We start from the raw sequence: 26,961 nt of genomic DNA, 5'->3' as shown, positions 1-26,961 counted from the left end.
TGCTAATTCCTTTGTCAAGGCACCTTGTTTCCTCGCACACAGCTTAAAGGTCCGCGGTCTGAGCGTGGCTGTGTTTCACTCGAGCTGTCCTCGAGACTGCCTGATCCCTTCACCTGATGAAGGCCGCTTGTGTTGTGGCCGAAACGTCGTGATTTTTGCTGTTTTATTTTTTACCTACGTGACTTTACCGAATAGAACCAAAGAGTGTGGATCCTTGCAGTCACGAAAGCTTTAAATCTAGAATTGATAACCTTTACGGGGAGGGCTTTCACCTATCTGTTAGAGCTTTTAACAGACAACGGGACAAGAAGTCACAGCTCATCGAGACGCTGACCTTCCTCAAAAGATGCCGCGATCACAAGGTAATACCCATCACTTTCACACTCACTTCTGCTGCTGTATCTTCTCCGAATTCTAAACAGATTCTGTTTAAGGCCAGCCTATCCTTAATCTCAGAGAGGATAAGGCTACTCCGATTTGAACTCGATACTTTAGACAGGACTCTCCTACAAGCTCATTTAATGTTAACACAAAAAATGTCACCTTCTGATTGGAATCACGTAGACAACATGACTGCTTCTTCTGCTGATTCACTGTCAGTCAAATGTAAAGCTAACCTGATTTCTAAATTCAACCACCTATCAAAGAAGAACCCAGTTCCACATATAACAAAACTAGATGTCAACAAAATCGTCATTAATCAGAGTAGCACCCCGATTTCGGACAATCTGAAAACAGTACTGGCTAGGGGACTGAATTTTGCTGTCACCCCAAAACACATACCAGTAGATGATATCATCTCTCAGGTCGATGTAGCCCTCAAAGACGTAGGACACATCCAAGCAGACGTTGCGAGAGCTGAAATAGCCACTATTCTGAAGAATGCTAAGAAACCTATTAGTAACATCAGCAAAAATGAACATTCTGAACTCGCGAATTAAAAAAACAGAAGTGATATAGTCATCCTCTCAGCCGATAAAGGCAACGCTACTGTAATTATGGATAAAGATTCATACAACAACAAAATCCAGAATCTGGTCAATGATAGAAGTTACTCAAAAATTAAAAATGACCCTACCAATAGCCTAGCGATAAAAACCAACAAGATCATCACAAGTTCGACCTCCCTAATCGACCCAACTAAACGTCCCTCCCTAAAACCTTCTGCTGCAAGACCCCCTAGATTCTATGGTCTTCACAAGATTCATAAAGAAAGCACCCCACTATGACCTATCGTATCCACGATCAACTCCCCTACCTATAGACTAGCCCGTTTTCTGTCAGATACCTTGCTGCCTTTCACTGGCAAGACCACCTCAGCAGTACTTAACTCAGCCCAATTGGTCTCTATGGTCAAAGACGTTGTACTGTCCCCTGACGATATCCTTGTCAGCTTCGATGTGGTCTCTTTGTTCACCAAAGTCCCAGTATCTGATACCATTGAAATAATTGAAAATTTGGTCCAACATGGACTAGACCCTGACACACCTGCACTGGTTAGGCACTGCCTCAACAATACCTACTTTATTTGGAATGGCTCCTTCTACAAACAAAATGAGGGTACCCCCATGGGATCCCCCTTGTCACCAGTGATAGCCAATATTTTCATGGAGAAATTTGAATCAGACGCCATCCAGACTTCCACCCTCAGACCTTCCCTGTGGAAGAGATATGTGGATGACACTTTCGTAATTTGGCCACATGGCCTCCCAGCTCTGAACCTTTTCCTACACCACATCAATTCCAGACATCCCGCCATCAAATTCACCATGGAAGTGGAGAAAGATGGCAAGCTACCATTCTTAGATGTTCTGTTTGAGAGGAGACCTGATGGCTCATTGGGGCATTCTGTCTACAGGAAACCCACCCACACAGATTCCTACTTGAAACCTGATTCCCACCACCACCCAGCCCAAAATAATTATCTCATCAAAACTTTATACCATAAGGCTCATTGCATTTCGGACCAACACCACCTGACCAGTGAATTCAAACATGTACACCTGGCCCTCAAAAGGAATGGATACTCTGACCGTTCCATCCGCCAAGCTGTTTCTCCCTCCATACAGAAACAACCACTTGATACTCGGGCCAAAACCATCACACTACCATATATAGCAGGCGTTACTAAAACATTTCCAAAATTCTAAACAAACACAAGATCCAGGTCCGGTTCAATACAGTACACAAAATTCGTGATCTGATCCCATCCGTGAAGGATGTCATTCCTGACTTACAGTACCCCGGGGTTTACAAATTGAGTTGTACCTGCGGTGATTGCTATATCGGGGAGACAAAGCGACATGTCTCTGACCGAATTCGCGAGCACAAATCAGATTTGAAACATGGCAAAACGGTTTCTTCTGCCGTGGCTGTTCACTGTTACAACGCTGTGGGTGATCACGATATAATTTTCTCCGATACCAAGGTTCTTTGCAAACCCACGGGTTTTTATCAGAGATTTGTTCACGAGGAAATTCAGATCTACAAACATAGAAACAATTTCAACCGAGAAGATGGTTTCAAATTAAGCAACCATTGGAAAGATGTTCTAAATCGAACTAAACATTAAACTAATTTTCAATGGTACAGTATATTTTTCAAGTAGTGGTACCCCAAATTTTCGCAGCTCTTATAAATTCCCTTTTCAGACCATCAATAGGTAAACTCCCCCTCCAACCCCCCGCGCCAAATGGCAAGTCCACCAGCACGTACACCACCTCTATGCTAAGTCGGCCAATCAAATGCTAATTTTTATGCTAATTCCTTTGTCAAGGCACCTTGTTTCCTCGCACAGAGCTTAAAGGTCCGCGGTCTGAGCGTGGCTGTGTTTCACTCCAGCGCTGTCCTCGAGACAGCCTGATCCCTTCACCTGATGAAGGCCGCTTGTGTTGTGGCCGAAACGTCGTGATTTTTGCTGTTTTATTTTTTACCTACGTGACTTTACCGAATAGAACCAAAGAGTATGGATCCTTGCAGTCACGAAAGCTTTAAATCTAGAATATGGATAAGGATATTGGCTATCATGGATCCGTCGTGTTGTGATTTTTATCTTTTGAGCGAGTAAACATTAATGATTAAATTATAACTCTTTGTCATTCCATCGAACGGTCACTCAGATGCGCTTCTGCGGCCATCTGGAACTCTCTTCCTTCCGATATTAGGAAGCCACTGGAACTATGCACTTTTAAATCATCTCGATTGAAAACTCGTTTCTTTAGAACTGCTTGTGTTTAGTTTGTTGTCCTTCCCCCACACCTCCGATTAGCATGGTTGGCTACATACATGCATCCCACTGTTCTGTATATAATCTAAAGATGTAGTTGCATTTAAATGCTCTAAAATACAAATTGTATTGCGCTGTTTACCAATGCATGGTCGGCTATGTACGATGTGAAAAAAGTTAAACATACATACTTTCCACCGAGGGATGAATGTCTCCCACACCTTAAAGCCATGGGAGTTGTTGAAACGTACTTAGCTTCGTCATGGCAAGGAATCAAAATCAGGTCACCTGGCTCATTGACCGGTGTGCTAACCACTTTGCCACTCCCCCTTTAGCGTTACAAAAGGTAAAATCTATTGCATGCAAAATTATCATTTATTTCAATACTGTTGTCTGTGACATCTAAACACACGCTGAACCATTTCCCCCCCCCCAAAAATCTAAACTCTTTTCAATAAAGCTGCTTTTTATGTTTAGTTTGTTGTCCTTCCCCCGCACCTGTGATTAGCACGGTAGGCTACGTACGGTGGGAAACAAGTTCAACATACATACAAAACAAATCTTCTGGTATAATTTCAAAGATTCAGCCACATTTCAAGGGAATGATAGCCGCCTTTGGGGACCATCAGTGTCACTCCGCAAATCCGTAATTGACGTAAGGAATTTTCCCGCCACATCGAAATGGAAGTGGAGGTGGCGATGGGGTGAGTGCGAGTGCAGAGCCAAGGAGGGAAACATTGGCGAGACGGACATTGGAGCGACATCCAGAGGAGTGCGACCAAGGTGTCGTGACGAGACTGCGAGCGACGTCCTTGGACGTCGAGTGGTGGCTCTGCAAAGTTTCAGGTTTAAGCGGGAGGGATGCGGGAATGCAGTAACCATGGCTGCGTGTGAGTGTGTGTGTGCAAGCATATATACGGAGCTCCAATGCGGTTTCAGGAAAGGGCGGTCCTGCACAGATGCCATATTTTGTCGGTCTGCTACAGCAGAGGTATAGCGAATTCTAGCAAGACCTACATCTCTGCTTTATTGACCTGGTCAAGGCCTATGATACCATCAGTAGGCCTGGGCTCTGGGTTGTTCTTCGTGCTTTTGGAGTACCTGACCCTCTGCTCACGATCATTAAGGACCTTCATGATGGTGAGCGGGCCCGGGTAAAACTACGTGGCCGGGAGTCAGAGCCATTCCCTGTACACCTTGGGTTGCGACAGGGATGTCCTCTGGCTCCCACCTTATTTAACATCTATTTTGACCATGTAGTTCGTGAAGCCTTCAATAGCTGTACCGGGGGAATCTCCATATAGTACAGATATAATGGGAGGCTGATCGATGCCCGGGTGCGGCCAAGGGATGGCTCCCTATTGCTCAATCACGTTATGTATTCCGATGATTTGGTAATAGCTGCTCATTCAGAGGAGTTGGAAACGCTGCTGCTGAGACTGGAGCGTACTACTAAGAGATGGGGCCTTACCATCAGCCCCACCAAAACTAAGCACCTGCCTGGGTATTTTGTACCATCGGACACTCCACCCCCACAACTTCCAATCGGTGATGGGGCAGTTGTGGAGAGAGTGGAGAGCTTCCCATACCTGGGCAGTGTGCTTATGACCGGCTCCAGTTAACAGCAGAGGTCTCACTCCAAATCAGTCGAGCGGCAATATCTTTTCATCGGTTGCGTAACGCTGTGTGGAAGCTACCTGGTCTGTCGCTCCGCACTAAGCTTCAGGTCTTCTCAGCCACAGTCATTCCCTCCCTTCTCTACGCTTGCGAAACGTGGACCCCCCTAATGGAACATCTTCGCCGGTTAGAAACATTTAGGTTGGCCTGCCTACGATCCATCCTGGGTTTAACCAGGCTGGATTGTGTGAGGAGCTCACAAATCCTTGAAAGATCTGGGCACAGTCCCATCGGTGAGCTCCTCCGGCAGGCAAGGCTGCGTTGGCTGGGTCATGTAGCCCGCATGCCCAGCCACCGCATGCCGAAACAGCTTTTGTTCGGCCGGATCGAGGGGGCTGAACGGGCGCGGCACGGGCTAGAGAAGAGATGGAGTGATGTGGTACAGGATACGTGGAGCTGAGTGGACTTGCCGATGACTGGTACCAGCGGTGTCAAGATCGGCCTCTGTGGAGGAGGCTCGTGAAGGACGCTACTGGGCAGTTGGAGGCAGTCGCCCTCCAACAACAACAGAGGGCGGAGGAGCGACGCTCACAACAACGAGTGGAGCGCCGGGTGGCTAAAGCACAGCAGGTTGGCACAGTAGGGGGCACAGGTGGTGCAACAGCCAGTCATCTTAGTCAGTCGACCCGTGGCACTTGGGTCTGCCCCGTGACCTCCTGCCAGTGGGCGTTCGACACTTCACGTGGCCTCAAGGTGCACATGGCCTGGCACAAGTGTCGTGGTGACGTCACCGCCACTTAGTGGCGAATGGCGGTTGTTGTTGCAAGCATATAATAGCAGCATAGGTTCACTCCACTGGTGTGGCTCTCATCACCCCTCGACAATTTGCTGAGCATGTTCAGTACCACACAAGGCTTGTCCCAAGACTTTGTGGAATTAGTATTCTGTTGACAAGGAGTCTGCAGAGTTCGCAACCAACATACAAGTACATGTCTGTATGCGTGCGTGCGCTGTGCGGGGAGCAGTAGTGTAGCGGTTAGTGCGCTGCGCTACGAACCCGGTCATCCGGGTTCGATGCCCGCTCACGTCCCACACCAGTGACGATTATCTCAACCGGTCCTGGGCCTCCTCTAGGTCGACTTAGCCTCGAATGAGTACCTGGTGCGGTGTGTAAACATCGCCACTGGGGAGACAAAGGTGGTAGGGAGTGGTGCTGGCCACCCACGCCCTCATGTACCGTCCCAGCCTTTATAGGTGCTGGCGAACAGCATTTGCCCCAACAGTCTATTAAAGGCTATAGGGGAGGTCTTTGTCTTTGTTGTGTTGTGTCAGGCACACCGCAGCACGATTGGTTGGCTTGGTCTGGGGGGGTGGGGCTTTCACCATGAAATCACAATGCCCTTGCTCCTCCTCAAGCTTGCCCTTGTCTGCTGGGTTTTGTGTGAAATGGCATCCAACCCATTCCCCTGAGCAAACCGGGACAAGCAATGGTTAATTATATGGGCATAATGACTTCTCACAACATTTAAACCAATAGAAAATGTAACTCCACGTGAAAAAATCCCCAGAACTAAGAGGTGCGGCAAGAGCCCACTTGTGTCACTACTCAATCACGCCTCCCGCTTGGAGAACGGGAATAGCGCAGATTCTGTCTGGCGTAGCGACAGCGAGGGTACGTTTCACATATAAGGGTGTACATTTTTTGTCTGTTTTTGCATGCCAGTAGGAAGAATACGATGGTGTATAATACCACACGGGTTTTCATTGAGCGCCCTTTAGAGTAATGTGCATCATGTGCATTTTAACTCGTTAACTTGCAGTGATACGGCACACAATGGAATATCTGTAAACACTACAAAAGGAACATTATCATTTAGAGAGCCATATCAATGGGGTATACATCTGCATTTTTGCAGTAAAAGCTCCTGCACATGGACATTTTAAGGCTTAACAATGCTGGCATGTGGTTAAACACAATAAAAAAATATACCTGAGGAGCTAAGTGTGATTGTAATTGAATACTTTATATATGGTAAACACTGAAGAAGCAGTTCTTTATATACCTGTAATGTCACTTGACAAGGTGGCTGCGTGGCTTAATAGTCTAGCGGTGGGCACACCTACAGTGAGGGAAAAAAAGTATTTGATCCGCTGCTGATATTGTACGTTTGCCCACTGACAAAGAACTGATCAGTCTATAATTTTAATAGTAGGTTTATTTGAACAGTGAGAGACAGAGTAACAACAACAAAATCCAGAAAAACGCATGTCAAAAATGTTATAAATTGATTTGCATTTTAATGAGGGAAATAGGTGTTTGGTCAGACGTTTCTTGTAGTTGGCCACCAGGTTTGCACACATCTCAGCAGGGATTTTGTCCCACTCCTCTTTGCAGATCTTCTCCAAGTCATAAAGATTTCGAGGCTGACGTTTGGCAACTCGAACCTTGAGCTCCCTCCACAGATTTTCTATGGGATTAAGGTCTGGAGACTGGCTAGGCCACTCCAGGACCTTAATGTGCTTCTTCTTGAGCCACTCCTTTGTTGCCTTGACCGTGTGTTTTGGGTCATTGTCATGCTGGAATAGCCATCCACGACCCATTTTCAATGCCCTGGCTGAGGGAAGGAGGTTCTCACCCAAAACGTAACGGTACATGGCCCCGTCAATCGTCCCTTTGATGCGGTGAAGTTGTCCTGTCCCCTTAGCAGAAAAACACCCCCATAGCATAATGTTTCCACCTCCATCTTTGACGGTGGGGATGGTGTTCTTGGTCATAGGCAGCATTCCTCCTCCTCCAAACACGGCGAGTTGAGTTGATGCCAAAGAGCTCCATTTTGGTCTCATCTGACCACAACACTTTCACCCAGTTGTCCTCTGAATCATTCAGATGTTCATTGTCAAACTTCAGACGGGCATGTATATGTGCGTTCTTGAGCAGGGGGACCTTGCGGGCGCTGCAGGATTTCAGTCCTTCACGGCGCAGTGTGTTACCAATTGTTTTCTTGGTGACTATGGTCCCAGCTGCCTTGAGATCATTGACAAGATCCTCCCGTGTAGTTCTGGGCTGATTCCTCACCGTTCTCATGATCATTGCAACTCCACGAGGTGAGATCTTGCATGGAGCCCCAGGCCGAGGGAGATTGACAGTTCTTTTGTGTTTCTTCCATTTGCGAATAGTTGCACCAACTGCTGTCACCTTCTCACCAAGCTGCTTGGCAATGGTCTTGTAGCCCATTCCAGCCTTGTGTAGGTCTACAATCTTGTCCCTGACATCCTTGGAGAGCTCTTTGGTCTTGGCCATGGTGGAGAGTTTGGAATCTGATTGATTGCTTCTGTGGACAGGTGCCTTTTATATAGGTAACAAGCTGAGATTAGGAGCACTTCCTTTAAGAGTGTGCTCCTAATCTCAGCTCGTTACCTGTATAAAAGACACCTGGGAGCCAGAAATCTTTCTGATTGAGAGGGGTCAAATACCTATTTCCCTCATTAAAATGCAAATCAATTTATAACATTTTTGACATGCGTTTTTCTGGATTTTGTTGTTGTTATTCTCTCTCTCACTGTTCAAATAAACCTAAAATTAAAATTATAGACTGATCATTTCTTTGTCAGTGGGCAAACGTACAAAATCAGCAGGGGATCAAATACTTTTTTCCCCTCACTGTACCACCTTTCCAGTATGTGGAGTTGATGTCTTGATTCCCAACACAACTAAGTAATGAGCTAAGGGTGATTATTGAACATATGGTCGACTGTTCAGGAAGTCTTAGCATGCACAATAATGAACCACTTGTGTGCCAGCCGATCAGACTAGGTTTGTTAACATGTATCTGTAATTGAAAGAAAATAAATCAGCAGACAATACACCTTCCCATATCTGTCTCCACATAAATAATAGAAAGTATTTGTGACACATCCCATTAGCCAAACAAGCCTTCTGGGAGTGCATCATTTCAACAGCACGAGTTCTATAGACAGAAATCTCTGGGCCTGTTTCGACATTGTGTCTCATCATCATGCTCGAACTGCCAAATTGTTATAGGCAAACACCCTCTCTATTAGATGTGGGTCCGAGTTTGACGTTAAAATATACAATGCAAAACACAAAATAGTACAGAATGTAAGCAACAAAATAAAAGTGCACACAATAAGCCTACCACACATATCGGTCTCTCCACAAAAAAGTATTTTTATACATCCCATCAGGTACGCAGCCTTCTGGAAGTGCATCATTTCAGCAACATTGGTAGGGCCAAAACACAACAAAGCTGGCACAATGGGGCCAGTATCTAGCCAGAGTGGAGAGATGTTAACTACCTTACCTGGTATATAGCAGGTCGTGGGCTTTATTCCAACCCTGACGCCTGTATAAAGTAAGTCCCCGGGTTACGGAAGACCCAACTTACAGAAATCCGACTTTACGTGAATTATTCTACAAATCATTAAACAAAATGAATATGCGGAAATGTTTGCGTAAGTTACGCAAGTGCAAATAGTGCAGCGCGTGAGGTGGATGAATACCAATTCTAGATTTAAAGCTTTCGTGACTGCAAGGATCCATCTCTTTGGTTCTATTCGGTAAAGTCACGTAGGTAAAAAATAAAACAATGTTTCGGCCGCTTGTGTTGTGGCCGAAACGTCGTGATTTTTGTTTTATTTTTTACCTACGTGACTTTACCGAATAGAACCAAAGAGTATGGATGAATACCGCGGAGCGAAGCGTAAGGTTGCCTTACGCCTCGCTCCACCAAAACGGCACCTTCACGGAGCCCAAGCTTCACTCGGATTAAGGTAAATGGATCTTTTTGTCAGATCTCCTTTTGTAGCATTATGCAATTGTTTGTTTTCTATGCTTTGAACTACTGTATATTCCCCCTATGTTCTATTGCTAGTTTTATTCATAAAAAATGTATTTTATTAGTTATTTACTGTATGTACTTTACTTAACACAATTACACTTCGATTGCTTATGGTCTGAGCCAACAGCGATGGGATAAGTCTAGGCCTAGCCTAAGGCATGGCAAACGAACATTCGGAAGTAACTTTCTGTTAACTAATATGAAAATGTTTCGTGGTATTCATAAATAATTGGATACAGTTACGCGTTCCATTAGTTCAATTATGGGTAGTGTTAGGGTAGATATTAGATGAAGTGAAAGAATCATAATAAGTGCAGAGTGTATGTACGGCGATACGATACAGGTCGAGATAGAAAGCGGATGGCAGCGCGATACAGTACCGACAGAAAACGGTAGGGGAGGCACAACCATTTCCGGCTATGGGATTGTATCATTGGTTTAGGGGAAAATTGTTCAGTTTCCAACATAGGGAAAATTCGGGTTTACGGATCACTCCCGGGAACCTCACCCTTCCGTAACCAGGGGACTGCCTGTATTTAGAGTTTGTATATTTCTCTCCCCGTAGTCATTTGGATTTTTCTCAGGGTCCTCCGGTTTTTCCCTCCACATTTATAATCAACATGCGTTTAGAGTATATGGCTACAATAAATGTTCACGCGATAAGCCACTTCGTTGAGCTATCAGTTGTGGCCAGGTCACTTCTGAAAAAGAGCTATATAGCTCAGTGGGCCTGACCTGGTAAATTAACAATAGCTTAGTTTAATTTTCATCTCAGTCGGTAAACCCATAGGACCTGCATCTCTCCCGTGACCTCCTGCCACAACTGAACCTTATGGCGGGACCCCGGGGTCACCGAATAAACGGAAGTCAAAATCGTCATTAATTAATTTGTTTTTGGCGACTCCGTCCCACCGCGCACATAAACGCCGCGACCCACGTGGCGCGGATCGTTGTCGTGTCGTGTTGTCCATGCGCAGCAGAGAGGACGAATGTGTAGAAGAGCTGAACAAGCGAATGCACTCCATGCTCGGTATGGGCAGGATCATAACAAGTCTTATCAAAAGCTGCTCAAACTGCCTACATGACTGAAGTCCTTTATTTGTCATAACGGTATGCATAATACAGTGAAACTGCTCTCTTATCTTCATTATTATTTGTGAACAACCAATGTCTGCAGCCAGGATCAATGGATGATAATCCTATTACCTGTAGATATTTAACAGATGAGATGCATAGAACCGTTAATTCCTCCTGTTTGATAATACTTCTCTTGTCCGTATGCAACTGTGCAGATAGGTTTTTCTGCGGTTAAGCCATAGTCCCCACATACCGCTCGTATCAATGCGGGTAAGAGGAGTAACATTGGTATAAACGCTTGTTACCATATGAACAGCGCATTGAAAACGCGTACTATTTTATGTACTGTTTACAAAGTGTGTTCACAAATCCACACTGAGCAACACGATGATTGACAGAGGGGTGTACATTATTTTTTCGATAGTGTATTTAAATAGAGGTACTGCAGGTAAGTAGTTTTCAGTTTTAAAGGCATAGTTTAACAAGACAACACTTGCCACCATCCTTCAAACCCATTGGTGAAAGAGAGCTAAGTTTTTGTTTACATTATTATATAATGTTTACATTATATAGAATGTTTACATTATATATAATGTTTACATTATATATAATGCAATGTTTGCATTATTATATGTTTACATTATAAATTATATATAATGTAATGTTTGCATATTATATAATGTTGACATTATATATATTATATATAATATAATGTTTACATTATATATAATATAATGTTTACATTATATATAATATAATGTTTACATTATTATATAATGTTTACATTATATATTATATATAATATAATGTTTACATTATATATTATATATAATGTTTGCATTATTATATTTACATTATATATTATATATGTTTACATTATTATATAATATATAATATAATGTTGACATTATATAATATATAATGTAAATATTATATATACTATATAATGTTTACATTGTTATATAATGTTTATGCGAGAGCCGGGGGCTTATGGTCCCGCCATGAGGTTCAATTCACGCGACCTCAAAACAACATCTCGTCTGGCACAAGTGCTGTTGTGACTTCACTGTCACATTATATAATAATGTAAACATTATATTACATATAATATATAATGTAAACATTATATAATAATGTAAACATTATATTATATATATAATATATATAATGTAAACAACATCTCGTCTGGCACAAGTGCTGTTGTGACTTCACTGTCACTCACTGGCGAATGGCAGCTGTGCAATTGCATCTGTGTGTGAGCTTTGCATGCTCGATTAGTCCCCCAGTAGGCCCGCTCTGCCCTTCCCGCACACCTTTAACATGCACGAGAAAATGCAAGCGGGTGTGGGCAGTTAATTGGTCAGGGTGGATATGAGATGGCCAAATGCGCGCTATTATATTGTACGTATATTACCATTTTATTACGTGGTATAATTGCAATCATAAAAATGCCGGAAAGGATATTGCACGATTCAACTCATTTGAAAACACGCGATGCTCTGAAACAGTTAAATACCATATTTCAGCTCCCTGCACTTGAGCCCTGGTCTATGCAAGTCATCAAATGCAAAGACCATGCATGCTCGTGAATAGATAAACGGAATGAGCTGCCATCACCTTGATAGCACGGACTGCAAAGACCGAATGGTGAGTCATTCCCCGTAGCATTTAAAATAGCATATTACCCAGATTAAATTTAAAGCATAATGCATTTTACAGCAAAAAATGTAAGATCACGCAGCCATCTCTATGCATTGTTAATTACCCTCGTCGGAACAGCGACAATAATAGGACGTGTCGTACACCGCTGAGATTTTAGAAGAAAGTGGCATTCTAGTACAACGTGTTATTACACTTACTTTTAATTATTTCATCTAGATCCAGTGAATGGATGTTTGAGTAACAGGTATTTTTAATAAGACAGTATATTTAAATTTTCCATACTCCACAAATGATTGGCTAGGCCTAAACTCAAGTTGGGCAGTCGTGTAGAAAGCTCTTGCTTTCTTCATCAAGAGGTTTCAAGATCACGGACAGGGGCGGCAGGGTGGCGCAGTGGTCACGCTGGTTCCTCGCATCAAGAAGTTGTCTGGGTTCGATTAGGGCGTTTTTCTATGTAGAGTTGTATGTTCTCCCCTCTGTTCTGCATTTATTTTCTCTGGGTTCTCCAAGCAATACAAAGCAAACAATGTAACTGGCATTGGCCAACAATCCCAATGCTGAAAAAAATCACACGGCAAATGTTCTCAATTGGGATTACACATCGCAGCAACGCAGCTGCGTGGACTTGGCAGGACCATCCTGAAACGAAGTCTTGAGGCTTTCCTGTGTAAACGAGCGAAATGGTCACGGAACAATACTGTCATTTCACATGCAAGCCTGTACGTATAAAGTAGGGGAAGCCTTTCGTCCTTCCACTGCTGAAGACCCTCCCACACCCCCCCCCCCCCCCCCCGATGCCACGTCAGTCATGCAGGTTTTCTGACCATACTTCATCATGCTGGGCCGCTTGCTTTTGTGAACGGGGGCACCCAGAACCGGTTCAAATATCACTCGCCGCTTAACCCTAGCCAGGAATCAAACTCGTGGTGGCTTGGGTTAACGGCAGAGTGTGATTATCACTGCAAGACTGCCTCTCCTCCACAGATACATACGTAATAATACATCTCAATCCAAATTGTGCGGTGTGGTGTGATATTATATCTATGGAACCTTTTTTCCAGTGTCAAAATGATGAAAAGAATAACAGACTTTACCCTTTCTGGAAATAACGCAGGAGTTGTTAAGATGTTAAAACACCAAACAGACACCTATTGCAAGCTATGAAGTCTGCATTAACCACACGTGCTTGTGGTGAACATGTAAACTGAACGTGCTCTGATAACAAATGGCATTGTCTTTGAAGCTGATTGGCCTACACCAGAGACAGCCTTCTTTACGGCCTAGTCTCACAACCAGTGTTAGACCAAAGAACGCCAAAAGGCGAACATTACGAAGGCAATGCAAGTATTAAAGCATTAATAGCTGTGCTATTGCCAGGAAGGTTAAAGCCTATTCTTCTTGGCGTGACATTATTTGATTAAACAATTGAGTGCCCAATATCGTTGAAAAGATTGAAAGTTGCCTATGTTTTCCTCATGAAAGACAAATATATTTAGGGAAGGTCCTCTTGGCACAGCCCTGTAAACTGCTGTTTGTTACGTATCAACGACTGTTCACCCCAATTAAAGCACATCCAATAGCATGGCACAAACTGTTTAAGATACAGTGCACATCCTAATCGATACATCTAAACTTCACGCTCGAGACATACAATTACACAAAAATCGTTTATTCAGAATTAATGGAACACATTACTCTGGTGAGATTATAAGAATGATTGCGTTTGTTTTGTACAATAGCAGAGCTGTGCAAGTGTGACTTATTGACAGTGGCTTAAACACATACAAATTAAATGTTTAGTTAACCTCATGACCTGAAAATATTTGTTGCGAATTCCCTTTTTATGGATTGCTAAGTCTTTTTTTAAAACCAGAATTAACGTAGATTAATGCACTGACTACATTTATTGACCATATACTGTGATGTTAAGAATTAACCTGCTTGCTACTGCTTACAAGCTGTGCTGTGAATCTAAAGAACCCTTTAGTATTCAGTTAAAAAGTATTTAAAACAAATTGCTTGCGTTGTGTGTGTCTTGAGTCACATGTAGCATGTTTACAAACGATTTAACGTCTTTTTATTTTTACAGTCAATTAATGTTTGTTTTAGCTTGCGCGTTTAATTCATGTATTTAGTTAGTCATCAAACCACCGAAGGGGTTGGTTCGGTGGACAGTCTTCAAACGTCGTGCGCCATCGTCCGTGTCGCAGCTACCGGCACCTCTGATTAGAGCACGGTCGGTTACGTACGGTGCGAAAGAAGTTCAATGTACGCAGTACAGATCGGGCTGTCGCCTGAGCCTCACCCTGTGCAGGCTTTTGCTGTGCAGAGGAGGAGGAGGCCTTGGCCGGTAGTCGGAACCTGTTGAGCAGGGCCCCAGTCAAGGCGCTGAAGTTCAAACCCGGGCAGGTGGATCGTAGCTTTGGCCACGCGTGGTTTGTGCCCTCGTTGATGAGAGCCAACTCGCTCATCGGCACCACAACGACTGCTGACATTTTTTTACTTGACCAGGTAAGGCCCCACTGAGCTGTCTAGCTATTTTTCAGAAGCGACCTGGCTATCACAACTGATAGCTCAACGAAGTGGCTTATCACGTGACAAATGTACAGTTGCCAAATACTCTAAATGCGCATTTCTAAATGTGGAGGGAAAAACCAGAGGACCCGGAGAAAAATCCACACGACCACGGGGAGAGAGAGAGACATGCAAACTCCAAATATACAGCAGGTGTCAGGGTCAGGATCGAACCCACAACCTCCTGCATACCAGGCGAGGTAGTTAACATCTTGCCACCGTGGCACCCACAATTTCCTGACGTGCCAAGTTGCCTCGCAGCGAGTGTCAGGATGACACTTTGGCGAAACAGATCAATGTACAGCGGGGCAGACTTGAGTCAGTGCGAATCTTCTCCGGTACCGTTCCGGTCGCAGCCTCCCAATGAAATGCGTGGAGGGCGGGGGCGTGGTGATGATGTTCGTCCAGCGCTGGCAGCCAAGAGAGAGGAGTCGGTCGAAGACTTCCTGAGATGGTGATGCGCATTGCCGATTGCCAACAAGCTCGGTGCGCGACGGCAAACCCCGGGCAGGCGACGGTATCCGCCACCGCCCACACGCAAGAGCGCTGACGTCTGTTGGGTCGGTGCACCGGCGAATTTTGCCAAGCGAACTGTTGCGAGTCTCGACTCTCGCGGCCAGTCGTCTTCTTGAGATGATCTTGTTGGCTCAGTGTTTCAGTCCAATGGCCACCGTGCGGTAGACCGGGTGAAGGGTCACGACATCTCGGCCTCTGCCAATGGGGGCAAGCGTTCAGCTCGCCCCCATTGTGGCACCTTATCTCATGCTACACAGATCCGTTTTGCCCAGGCCACCATCCATTTTCACCTACACCCCCCCCTCCGAAGACGGCCGGGGGGATCTGTCCCGCCTCCAGTGACCAAAGGATCAATTAGCACGTGGAAGCAGCGCTATAGGTTGTGACCCCCCTCTGCCATCGATGTCGACTGTGCAACAGCTGACGATGCCTAGCAGAAGAAAGCAACGCTGAGGTTTGTGTTGCTTCAACATCAACGTCTGCTGTAACCTCTTGATCTTGTACGCTGAAGGCCATTTCATTCATCGTCAATCTTATCGCCAAATTCGATTGTCTGCAATTATTCCCATTATCAACGGGTGCAAGAGTATTCCCAGATAAATAGAGGCTGGTGTGTGTAGCTCCACGTTCGTTAATTAATTATTGTCTTCCATCGTACCACCTTTAATCAGTGTTGAGTAACGAGCTCGGATAGTTTACTTAACCCTGAAGCACACTGCTTATACAAAAATAAGATTTGGATTCAGGAAATGTCCAAATGTAATGAGCTCAAGATTCTGATGCAGGTCTTGCAAATGAGAGACATGGTGGGTGGGGGGGGACTAGAACTCCAGATGCATGGTGATGTGAATATTTATGAGGCTCTTTACAAACTTGATGTCTGAGTTAAAGAGGGCTCACTTTTTTGCCAACAAGAGGCAACTCAAGTTATGGGTGGATTATGTTGGATAATCCATGAAATGAAATGTAAGCGGGCTGAAAAACAAGACAGCGTGGTGGGTTCTGTGAAATCAATCAGGAGATGGGATTCCCGAGAGAGAGAAGATGGATATAGAAGAGGATTGGGTCGATGACAGAACCCTGTGGAATAGGTTTATGAGAAGGTAACCCTTGCACGGAGACGTACGAGTGCAGGTGTGAGGTGCCTGTGAGATGCCTGCATTATCCTGACGGTGTTTAAGGTGTTTAAGATGTTGAAGGTGTTTAACGAGGATTAAATTGTCTGTGGTGTCAAAGGCTGCAGTGAGGTAAAGGAGAAGAATGTGGAGGAGGAGGTGGGGGTCCAGGGTCAAAGGACTGGAGGAGGTTGTTGATGGAAATTGGATTTGTATGGAGTCGTGAACACCGCGCAGGGACATGCGTGGTCAGAGATCTGGGAACGGGTGATATTTCAAGGGTTTTTCAGGGGAGAAAAAGGTTCAGAGCTGGGATAAATTCGCTTGCATCCAACCGCAACTCAATCAGTGCAGATCAGAGATGTTGCTGGTCCTCCCCCCACGGTTCTTTCCCCCCACTTCTGCCTTTTACACGAGTGGATATAACGTGCACCGTACAATGCTTCGATTCCACAGCAATGAGTGGAGCGCTATTGGCTGTTCCTATTTACAGCTATCCATGGGAAATGCACTCCTGTTATCCACAAGCCATGTGCAGATAAATGCGGATAATAGGATTAATATACCCCCACTCCCAAGTCAATCCTCTTTTCTGCGGAGAGTCCTGAACAGTGCGGATCAATTCGGTGCCTCCAAGGGACCCATCTCAGGATAAGCAAGGGAAATAGGAAGGATCGATGTGCAGAGAAGGGTATTCTCAATGGACCGATTCAGGGGTGAGGATAATTGAGAGTGGATCGTAGAGGGACGGATAAGAGGAATTTCGTTGCATGTATGTTTTAAACTGTCTCGGTAGGGTTTAAAAGTCCCTTCACGTGGCCTCGACTGATCAACACCAGAACAAAAGAAGTGCGCTCGCGCTCCGTTTGACGGGGGCGGAGGGATACCGTTGCACGATCGCCTGACCCGTGCTTTGGCAGAACTGTTTGGTTGAATAGCCGGGGGGAATTTTTATGAATGTGTTTTTTTTTAGCGTGCCAATACCCTTCTTCTTTGGTTGTTATTCGTTAAACAACCAAAACAAATATACAGAATAAGCCTTTCATCCAAGCTTGAATCCGATGGAAGTAGCTCGCTCAAACTTCCAAGTGTAAAATATCCAAATGTAAAATAGTAGATCCATCACCCCACGAGCATTGCGAACCAATGTTTTCTGGCAGTATTCTTTATGCATAAAATTCTGGCACAATTTCGACCTTCTATGTATGTACAGTGAGGGAAAAAAGTATTTGATCCCCTGCTGATTTTGTACGTTTGCCCACTGACAAAGAAATGATCAGTCTATAATTTTAATGGTAGGTTTATTTGAACAGTGAGAGACAGAATAACAACAAAAAATCCAGAAAAACGCATGTCAAAAATGTTGTAAATTGATTTGTATTTTAATGAGGGAAATAAGTATTTGACCCCCTCTCAATCAGAAAAATTTCTGGCTCCCAGGTGTCTTTTATACAGGTAACAAGCTGAGATTAGGAGCACACTCTTAAAGGGAGTGCTCCTAATCTCAGCTTGTTACCTGTATAAAAGACACCTGTCCACAGAAGCAATCAATCAATCAGATTCCAAACTCTCCACCATGGCCAAGACCAAAGAGCTCTCCAAGGATGTCAGGGACAAGATTGTAGACCTACACAAGGCTGGAATGGGCTACAAGACCATTGCCAAGCAGCTTGGTGAGAAGGTGACAACAGTTGGTGTGATTATTCGCAAATGGAAGAAACACAAAAGATGTCAATCTTGAAACTGTCAATCTCCCACGGCCTGGGGCTCCATGCAAGATCTTACCTCGTGGAGTTGCAATGATCATGAGAACGGTGAGGAATCAGCCCAGAACTACATGGGAGGATCTTGTCAATGATCTCAAGGCAGCTGGGACCATAGTCACCAACAAAACAATTGGTAACACACTATGCCGTGAAGGACTGAAATCCTGCAGCGCCCGCAAGGTCCCCCTGCTCAAGAAAGCACATACATGCCCGTCTGAAGTTTGCCAATAAACATCTGAATGATTCAGAGGACAACTGGGTGAAAGTGTTGTGGTAAGATGAGACCAAAATGGAGCTCTTTGGCATCAACTCAACTCGCCATGTTTGGAGGAGGAGGAATGCTGCCTATGACCCCAAGAACACCATCCCCACCGTCAAACATGGAGATGGAAACATTATGCTTTGGGGGTGTTTTTCTGCTAAGGGGACAGGACAACTTCACCGCATCAAAGGGACGATGGATGGGGCTATGGTCCGTCAAATCTGGGGTGAGAACCTCCTTCCGTTAGCCAGGGCATTGAAAATGGGTCGTAGATGGGTATTCCAGCATGATAATGACCCAAAACACACGGCCAAGGCAACAAAGGAGTGGCTCAAGAAGAAGCACATTAAGGTCCTGGAGTGGCCTAGCCAGTCTCCAGACCTTAATCCCATAGAAAATCTGTGGAGGGAGCTGAAGATTCGAGTTGCCAAACGTCAGCCTCAAAACATTAATGACTTGGAGAAGATCTGCAAAGAGGAGTGGGACAAAATCCCTGCTGAGATGTGTGCGTACCTGGTGGCCAACTACAAGAAACGTCTGACCTCTGTGATTGCCAACAAGGGTTTTGCCACCAAGTACTAAGTCATATTTTTCAGAGGGGTCAAATACTTATTTCCCTCATTAAAATGCAAATCAATTCGTAACATTTTTGACATACGTTTTTCTGGATTTTGTTGTTGTTATTCTGTCTCTCACTGTTCAAATAAACTTACCATTCAAATTATAGACTGATCATTTGTCAGTGGGAAAACATACAAAATCAGCAGGGGATCAAATACTTTTTCCCTCACTGTATGTTAAACTTGTTTCACACCATTTCGATTTAAAGCTTTCGTGACTGCAAGGATCCATACTCTTTGGTTCTATTCGGTAAAGTCACGTAGGTAAAAAATAAAACAACAAAAATCACGACTTTTCGGCCACAACACAAGCGGCCTTCATCAGGTGAAGGGACCAGACTGTCTCGAGGACAGCGCTGGAGTGAAACACAGCCACGCTCAGACCGCGACCTTTAAGCTGCGTGCGAGTCTCATCCGGTGGGTTGCTGCTTATTAAAAACACATGCTCCTAATTTCCCCAGGGATGTTCACCAAAGTACAGAAATACTGTTCAAAATCCAAGTGCAATTCGTCTAATCTTTTTATGCATTGCTTTGGTGTAAATTTCATGAAGGGGAATCTATTGTACACAGTTAAATAAAAAAAAATATCGTACAAATCACAGCAAAGAAAGAAGAAAATCATACATCATGTGACACTGAGCATCTCTCTGAGCTAAGCACGAGGGTAGGTCCCAGGGGAGAGCTGCTGTTTAACACTGTCGGAGCGACGCAATATCATTTACATGTAATGCACACCGACGGAAATTACCCATGTTTTCCTCACAGCGGGAACCTGTACCTCCTCCGCATCTGCCGGGTGTGTGACTTGAAATTCAATCGTCGTTACCGTTCATTAATATATGTACCTTGAACTTCTTTCGCACCGTATGTAGCGAGTCGTGCTAATTGGAGGTGGCGGGGGAGAACAACAAACTAAACACAAAAAAGCAGTTCTAAAGAAAAGAGTTTTCAATTTAGCAGTGCATAGCTCCCACTTGCTTCCTAATATCGGAAGGAAGAGCGTTCCAGACGGCCACAGAAGCGCATCTGAAAGTGCACGGACGCAGTAACCGTGTGAATAGGATGGAACAAACTAGGTGGACAATCGTCAATTTAGGACTTTTTTTGTTCCACCAAATCCATCAAATTACGTGAATTGCGTCCATATAATCCATATCACCAATTGGCCATTGCTTAAGCATTTGGGAAAATAATGCTCATTGTGGTGGCCATCAAGAGGTCGTCAGGATTTAAGGTCGTAAAGCTTCAAACAGGGGCGCAGTACGACAGAGGAAAGTGTAAACGAATAAGAAAATGTGCAGTGGACACTGATGGGCAATCGTACTGAGGAAGGTGTAAACGAATAAGAAAATGTGCAGTGGACACTGATGGGCTATCTGCCCATGAACCGTGAGGATGATGGCGATGACGGGTCCGACACAACGCGGGTGGTGGGTGCCGCCATGATGACGAGGAGGGAGGAGGGGGGAGGAGGAGAAGGGGGGAGGAGGGGGAGCTGGGGGAGGAGGGCGATGAGGTAGGGGAGGAGGAGGAGATGGGGGGGGGCCCTCACCGAGGTACTGGACGCTGAAGCCTTTCCGACGGTGGCTGCCATCGGACGTGAAGTGGAGTCTCAGCCAGTGTGTGTTGCTCGTGATGGGGGAAGGCAAGGTCATTCCGGTCAGCCTGAAAGCAACAGGGGACAACTCTTATAGGTTAGAAATGTGCTGCCACAAATTAGGGTTTCAATGGGTACACTTAAGAGATATTTGTTTTTAATGATGTTGGAAATTGCCCACTGTTTTATCTTTGTAATGGATTAATTTCTTTGTTTTGATATCTTTTTTCTTATTCTTAGTTTTTTCGGTAAAGTCACGTTGAAGAGAAACAACGTGACTTTACCGAAAAAACTAAGAATATGAATTACTGCAGTCACGAAAGCTTTAAATCAAAATCTTTTTTCTTGTTTGTGCTTTTTGTTATGGTGCAATTTCTTAATAAAAATATATATATATTTTTTGATGTTGCTTGTTAGCAGGGTTTTCATTTGCTTGGTGTGTATGTGAGTGTTGGGTTTCTTTCGCGTCGTACGTAACCAACCGCGTTTATTGTGTTTGGTCCTTCTATATAATTAACTAGCATTAAGTACCCGGCGTTGCCCGGGTAAAAATCTATTTCAAAACTTCTCTTAAAAACCTTACATATACATACACAGATATGTGTATGTATATAAAAGACACCTGGGATCCAGAAATCTTTCTGATTGAGAGGGGGTTAAATACTTAGTTTCCTCATTATAATGCAAATCAATTTATAACATTTTGACATGCGTTTTTCTGGATTTTGTTGTTGTTATTCTGTCTCTCGCTGTTCAAATAAACCTACCATTAAAATTATAGACTGATCATATCTTTGTCAGTGGGCAAACGTACAAAATCAGCAGGGGATCAAATACTTTTTTACCTCACTGTTCCTGCTATGATAACAGCAGTGCATATTGTGGTGGTACCTGCTATGATTACAGCAGTGCATACTGCTGTGGTGGTACCTGCTATGACTACAGCAGTGCATACTAATGTGGTGGTACCTGCTATTACAGCAGTGCATACTGCTGTGGTGGTACCTGCTATGATTACAGCAGTGCATACTAATGTGGTGGTACCTGCTATTACAGCAGTGCATGCTGACTGGTGGTATCCTGCTATGACTACAGCATTGCATGCTGACTGTGGTGGTATCCTGCTATGACTACAGCAGTGCATACCGACTATGGTGGTTCCTGCTATGATTACAGCTTTCACTACAGTAGTACATACTATCTTATATATGAAAGGGAAATTTATGAATGTGTCTGTTCGAAATGTTTAGCATACTTGTCGACATGCAACCAACTTAATTATTCATACACTCACTCACACTACCACTGACTCACACATACATACACTCACACTACCACTGACTCACTCACACATCATACATACACTCACACAACCACTGACTCACTCATCATACACTCACTCACACTACCACTGACTCACTCACACATCATACACTCACTCACACTACCACTGACTCACTCATCATACACTCACTCACACTACCACTGACTCACTCACACATCATACATACACTCACACAACCACTGACTCACTCATCATACACTCACTCACACTACCACTGACTCACTCACACATCATACACTCACTCAGACTACCACTGACTCACTCACACATCATACACTCACTCAGACTACAACTGACTCACTCACACATCATACATACACTCACACTACCACTGACTCACTCATCATACACTCACACTACCACTGACTCACTCACACATCATACATACACTCACACTACCACTGACTCACTCATCATACACTAATTCACTCATCATACACTCACTCATCATACGCTGAGTCACACATCATACACTCACTCACACTACCACCGACTCACTCACACATCATACACTGGGAGTGTCATGCTGCCAGCTATGGCTGCTAGTTTGGTCGCACATGTTATTAATATAGTTTATCTAACCTAGAAAACATATGGATAATCTATCTTATGGTTGTTATTTTTGACTTGCATCACACTTGGATTTGAGCACACAGAGTTGTAATACTTTTTTTTGTTAATATTTGCTGGTTTATCCAGGATGTTTCTGTTATCGTCGCTTCAAGACGATTCTAAAGAATTCTACAACCTTCGATTTCTTTGCGCGATTTAAAGAATCGATTCTTGGCGCGCTCGGGTTTTATTTTATAAGAATGAGTTATCTTTTCATTTGTATGTTATGTTTGAAAGTTTGCAGGCGTTTTTAAATATATATTTTCCCGCTACTAGCAGTATATAGATATCGACTCTATAGCACAAAGTACTCACTTGACAGAGTGCCGTGACGAGGCCTAGTCCCGTGCAGAGCCCCCGGCCTCGCCTAGATTGCTCGGCCTACCGAGGCTGGGGCCTGGGCCGCTACCCCCCCCCCCCCACGCGCTACAATAATACTATTTAATCACTATAATTTTAGTATCTACCGACCCTATGATAGTAAGTGCACCCATTGGATTGGAGGGGGAGAGAAGAGGACGTGACACTTTGATGAATTTACGTCAGCGTTGCGTGTAATGTTTGTGCATTTTGAACGCGAATGAGAAATGGCCGCCACCCTCCGGCGTCTCTGCATTGCCAGGGGCAACAACTCGCGTCTGCGTTTCGCGCATGCGCAGAAGCGAGCCGGTTGGCAAAAATAAATAAATATTGATCCACCAAAACGCGATTTTAACCACTTTAAAGTTTAGGGATGGGAAAACGGAATAGCCTATGCCAAGCATGGGGCCTACGGCGTGGTACCCGGCACATTTTTTTTCGGCCTAAACCCCGTGGTCTGAGAGCCAAATCCCCCGCAAGCGAGCGTACGCAGACAGAGGGACAGGCAGACAGACAAAAAATGCCTTTTATAGGTTAGAAGATGTACAGCGTTGTGAGATGCTGTTGGCACGAATGACATCGCTATATAAGATATTTTTAAAATAATTTTTCACTTTAAAAACATGTTGTCTTTTTCATCCATTAGTGTGCAATACATAGAGAGCATGTCAATAACATATGTAGGAGTCGCACTGCATTGCAGATGTAATTGACATTAGAGTGCACATAATTTTGCAGCTGGTGAAATGTGATCATGTATCCTGTAAAGTAATACATATGGATGAGAATCATTGTTGAAACAACTTGTAATGATATGTACTTAAGTAGAACTAGCATTGCTGGAGGCAGTGTAAATGAGGGGCCATAACAGCCAAAGATAGATGTGACGGTAAAACACGAGCAGCAATCAATTGAAGTATTTCCCTGCAACCGGCTTCCCTTTCCACACATAGCCGCGCAATGCGAAACTAGATCTCAGAATGAAAAAAACGTGTATATGACAGAATTCATATTCTTTGGGTCTTTCGGTAAAGTCACGTAGATTGGTTCAAAGAAAATAACAAAAAATAACAAAAAAACAACGACGTTTCGATCACAACACAAGCGATCGTCATCAGGAGGGTACACCAATTTTAAACCTTTAACACAGTCTGCCTCAGCAGCTTTCCCCCTCTGTTTTGCCTCCGGATGACGATCACTTGTGTTGTAAAAGACGCGTCATAGTTTTTTTTATATTTTCTTTGAACCTATCTACGTGACTTTTACCGATAAACCCTAAGAATATGAATTCCTGCAGTCACGAAAGCTTTAAGTCGAAATATGACAGAATATTTATATATTTTTAAATATTTGACAGTATTTACTTTCGATCCCAACATTATCGTGCCATTGGCATCACATCATGAGGCAAAGTGTACTCTCGGATCTCTCGCAGAGCAGTGCATCCCTTGATGCGAGAGAATGGCCCACGGAAGCGGATATCACAGAGCTACCCCTAAGATTACTTCAGGTGACCAACTCTTCAACAGAGTAGGGGGCATCACTATTCCGCCCGCTCTGCCCTATGAGAGGAATGTTTTTTGAACTGCAGTCAAACTGTACTTTTAACTCTCAGTGCTGGAATTTTGCCAATTAACCCTCTCCCGCTCAGAGACATCTGCCAGTTTCAGGGTTGTGTGTCCCGCTCACCGCTGAATCTCAGAACACGCAGTCGGTTCAGCGTTAATTTTATTTTCGAGAGGTGGTGCGCCGCTGTTTTTCAAGACATTGCTACTCGCCGCAGAGAACTGAGGCGACACGACCGCCGCACTCTGCAATGTGCCACACACCCTTCCGCATGGCCTTGTGGGAGCCTCGGTACCGATAAAGTTATTTTATTGAACGTCATCAGAACGTAATCAAAAGGGAAACTGAAGACGTACACATACACTATCAGAATAAGAAAGGGGTAAGTGCGGAACCTAATTGAATGTGACCGGTTGTTTTTCTGTGTTAGTGCAAGTGTGGTAGCGACCTTCAACTTGCTACCACACTTGAGAACCCAGCTTCATCAGAGGTGGCGCCCGGATTCGATCCCAGGATCTCATCGGTCGGTACCAGCTCAAACGCTCTGACCTCAGAGCCACCCGGCAACCCCTTAATTTATGGAAACTCAAAATGTAGTTTTGAATAATATTACTTTTCAAAGTTTGGTTCACGTTATTATTTTTTGTTCACGTTGAAATGAACAGGGCGAAATATTTATTTTAAGAAACCCGAGAAGGGACACGTTAATTTATATATAACGTACTCTTTGTGTCTCTCGGTAAAGTCACGTAGATAGAGAAATAATATTCCCCATCTCAGGCCTCTATAACACCCTGCTGCTTCAGCAGCTCTCTTGCTATATTTTTTCACCTGAGGACGATTGCTCGTGTTGTGATCGAAACGTCGTGATTTTTTTATTATTATTTCTCTATCTACGTGACTATCGAAAGACACAAAGAGTATGAATTCCTGCAGTCACGAAAGCTTTAAGTCAATATATACAATGTTAGAATTATCCACCGTTTCTTTAAACATTTAAACTTAACGGCAAGATCACGTGACAATTTTTGTGTGAAATTGAAATCGTATTTCCAGGACAGCGTTTGCAGAGAGGAATGAACTGGTATACGTTTTAATATCTATAGTGGCTCCCAGGATGCAGCGCCCCAACCCAAGCGCTGCTTCTGCACCGGCCCACCCGGTGGGAGCAACAAGAGCGAAGGTCAACCCAAGGTCACGGCGACTCAACCGCATTCAGCGCAAACGTTCGACAACGAGCCGGGCAGACCAATCATTCCAGCCAGGAACTTCTCATCCTCCATGTGTGCGCATAAAACTGTCAAAACGTGTACGCACTCGGTAATTGGCATGTGTGGAATCCTGGGGCCAAATCGACGGAATCATAATGAGGGGTAGCAAGGCTCCGTGAAATGAATCCTCCTTGTGGGGTTAAGGCAACACTTTTTTTCCTCTCCAAAAGGTGTTATTTATTTATAAAGAAGCACACAAAAGCTCTCTATATCTATGACACTGCTTTATAACAGGAACATAAATAATAGGGTTGACGATACGAGCAATTGTCCTCTTGTCAGAGTCAGAGAGACTGAACCTTCATTGGAGATCTCCCCCTTGTATTGCAGTGGCTCAGCTAGTTGCGAAAGAAACTTTATCAAATTCAGTACGAATAGTTTTCCATCAGTGTACTTTGAGTAGAAACTTTTTAAAAATTTGTACGAAAAATGCGACCAGCCATGAATTTCCACGATGCAGTTCTTCTGCCGCATTTATTATTGCTACTTCAAATTGCTGAGGTCACGCTAATTGCAGACGTGGTGCCTTTAAAAAAATTCGCAGCTGAATAATTAAGAGTCATTTCGGTGAAGATAATGTTGAAGCAACAACACACACATTGAGCAAAACCTGTGGGAAAAATCCGTGCCCAAGCCTGATTTGTAATTATACGTCACCCGCTGCTTTTGGCTCTGCTTAAAACTGAAAATAAATTAACAAACCAAATAATAAGTTGCATAGTATTCCCTGTCCCCATTTTCCTACTTTTTTTTCTCACGCACGGGAGTTGCTAATCACCCCCCCACAGAAAACTTTAAATGTGGGCACGGCTTTGAAAAGATGAAAATAATTGCATGCACCGTCAGCACCGAAAAACATCAAAAATGGAGCAAATGGAAGGTGATTAATTGACTAAACAAGGTTAACTTCGGTG

The 26,961-nt window shown here is 44.1% G+C and overlaps 1 protein-coding gene across 4 annotated transcripts in view; it reads right to left on the bottom strand.

Annotated features, from left to right (window-relative positions):
* Positions 1–26,961, bottom strand: part of LOC116946465 (CUB and sushi domain-containing protein 3-like) — a 692,643-nt gene that overhangs the window by 280,139 nt on the left and 385,543 nt on the right. For all 4 annotated transcript variants that reach the window (XM_032961364.2, XM_032961362.2, XM_032961363.2 and 1 more), the window contains exon 6: positions 20,849–20,961. In XM_032961364.2, the coding sequence (XP_032817255.2) occupies positions 20,849–20,961 (113 nt within the window). The remainder of the gene's footprint in view (positions 1–20,848; positions 20,962–26,961) is intronic.

This window comes from Petromyzon marinus, chromosome 27 (assembly GCF_048934315.1).
Source record: "Petromyzon marinus isolate PM22_M1 ecotype Great Lakes invasive population chromosome 27, UKy_Petmar_22M1.pri1.0, whole genome shotgun sequence".
Lineage (NCBI taxonomy): Eukaryota > Metazoa > Chordata > Hyperoartia > Petromyzontiformes > Petromyzontidae > Petromyzon > Petromyzon marinus.
This window is presented reverse-complemented; position numbering and strand designations above follow the sequence as displayed.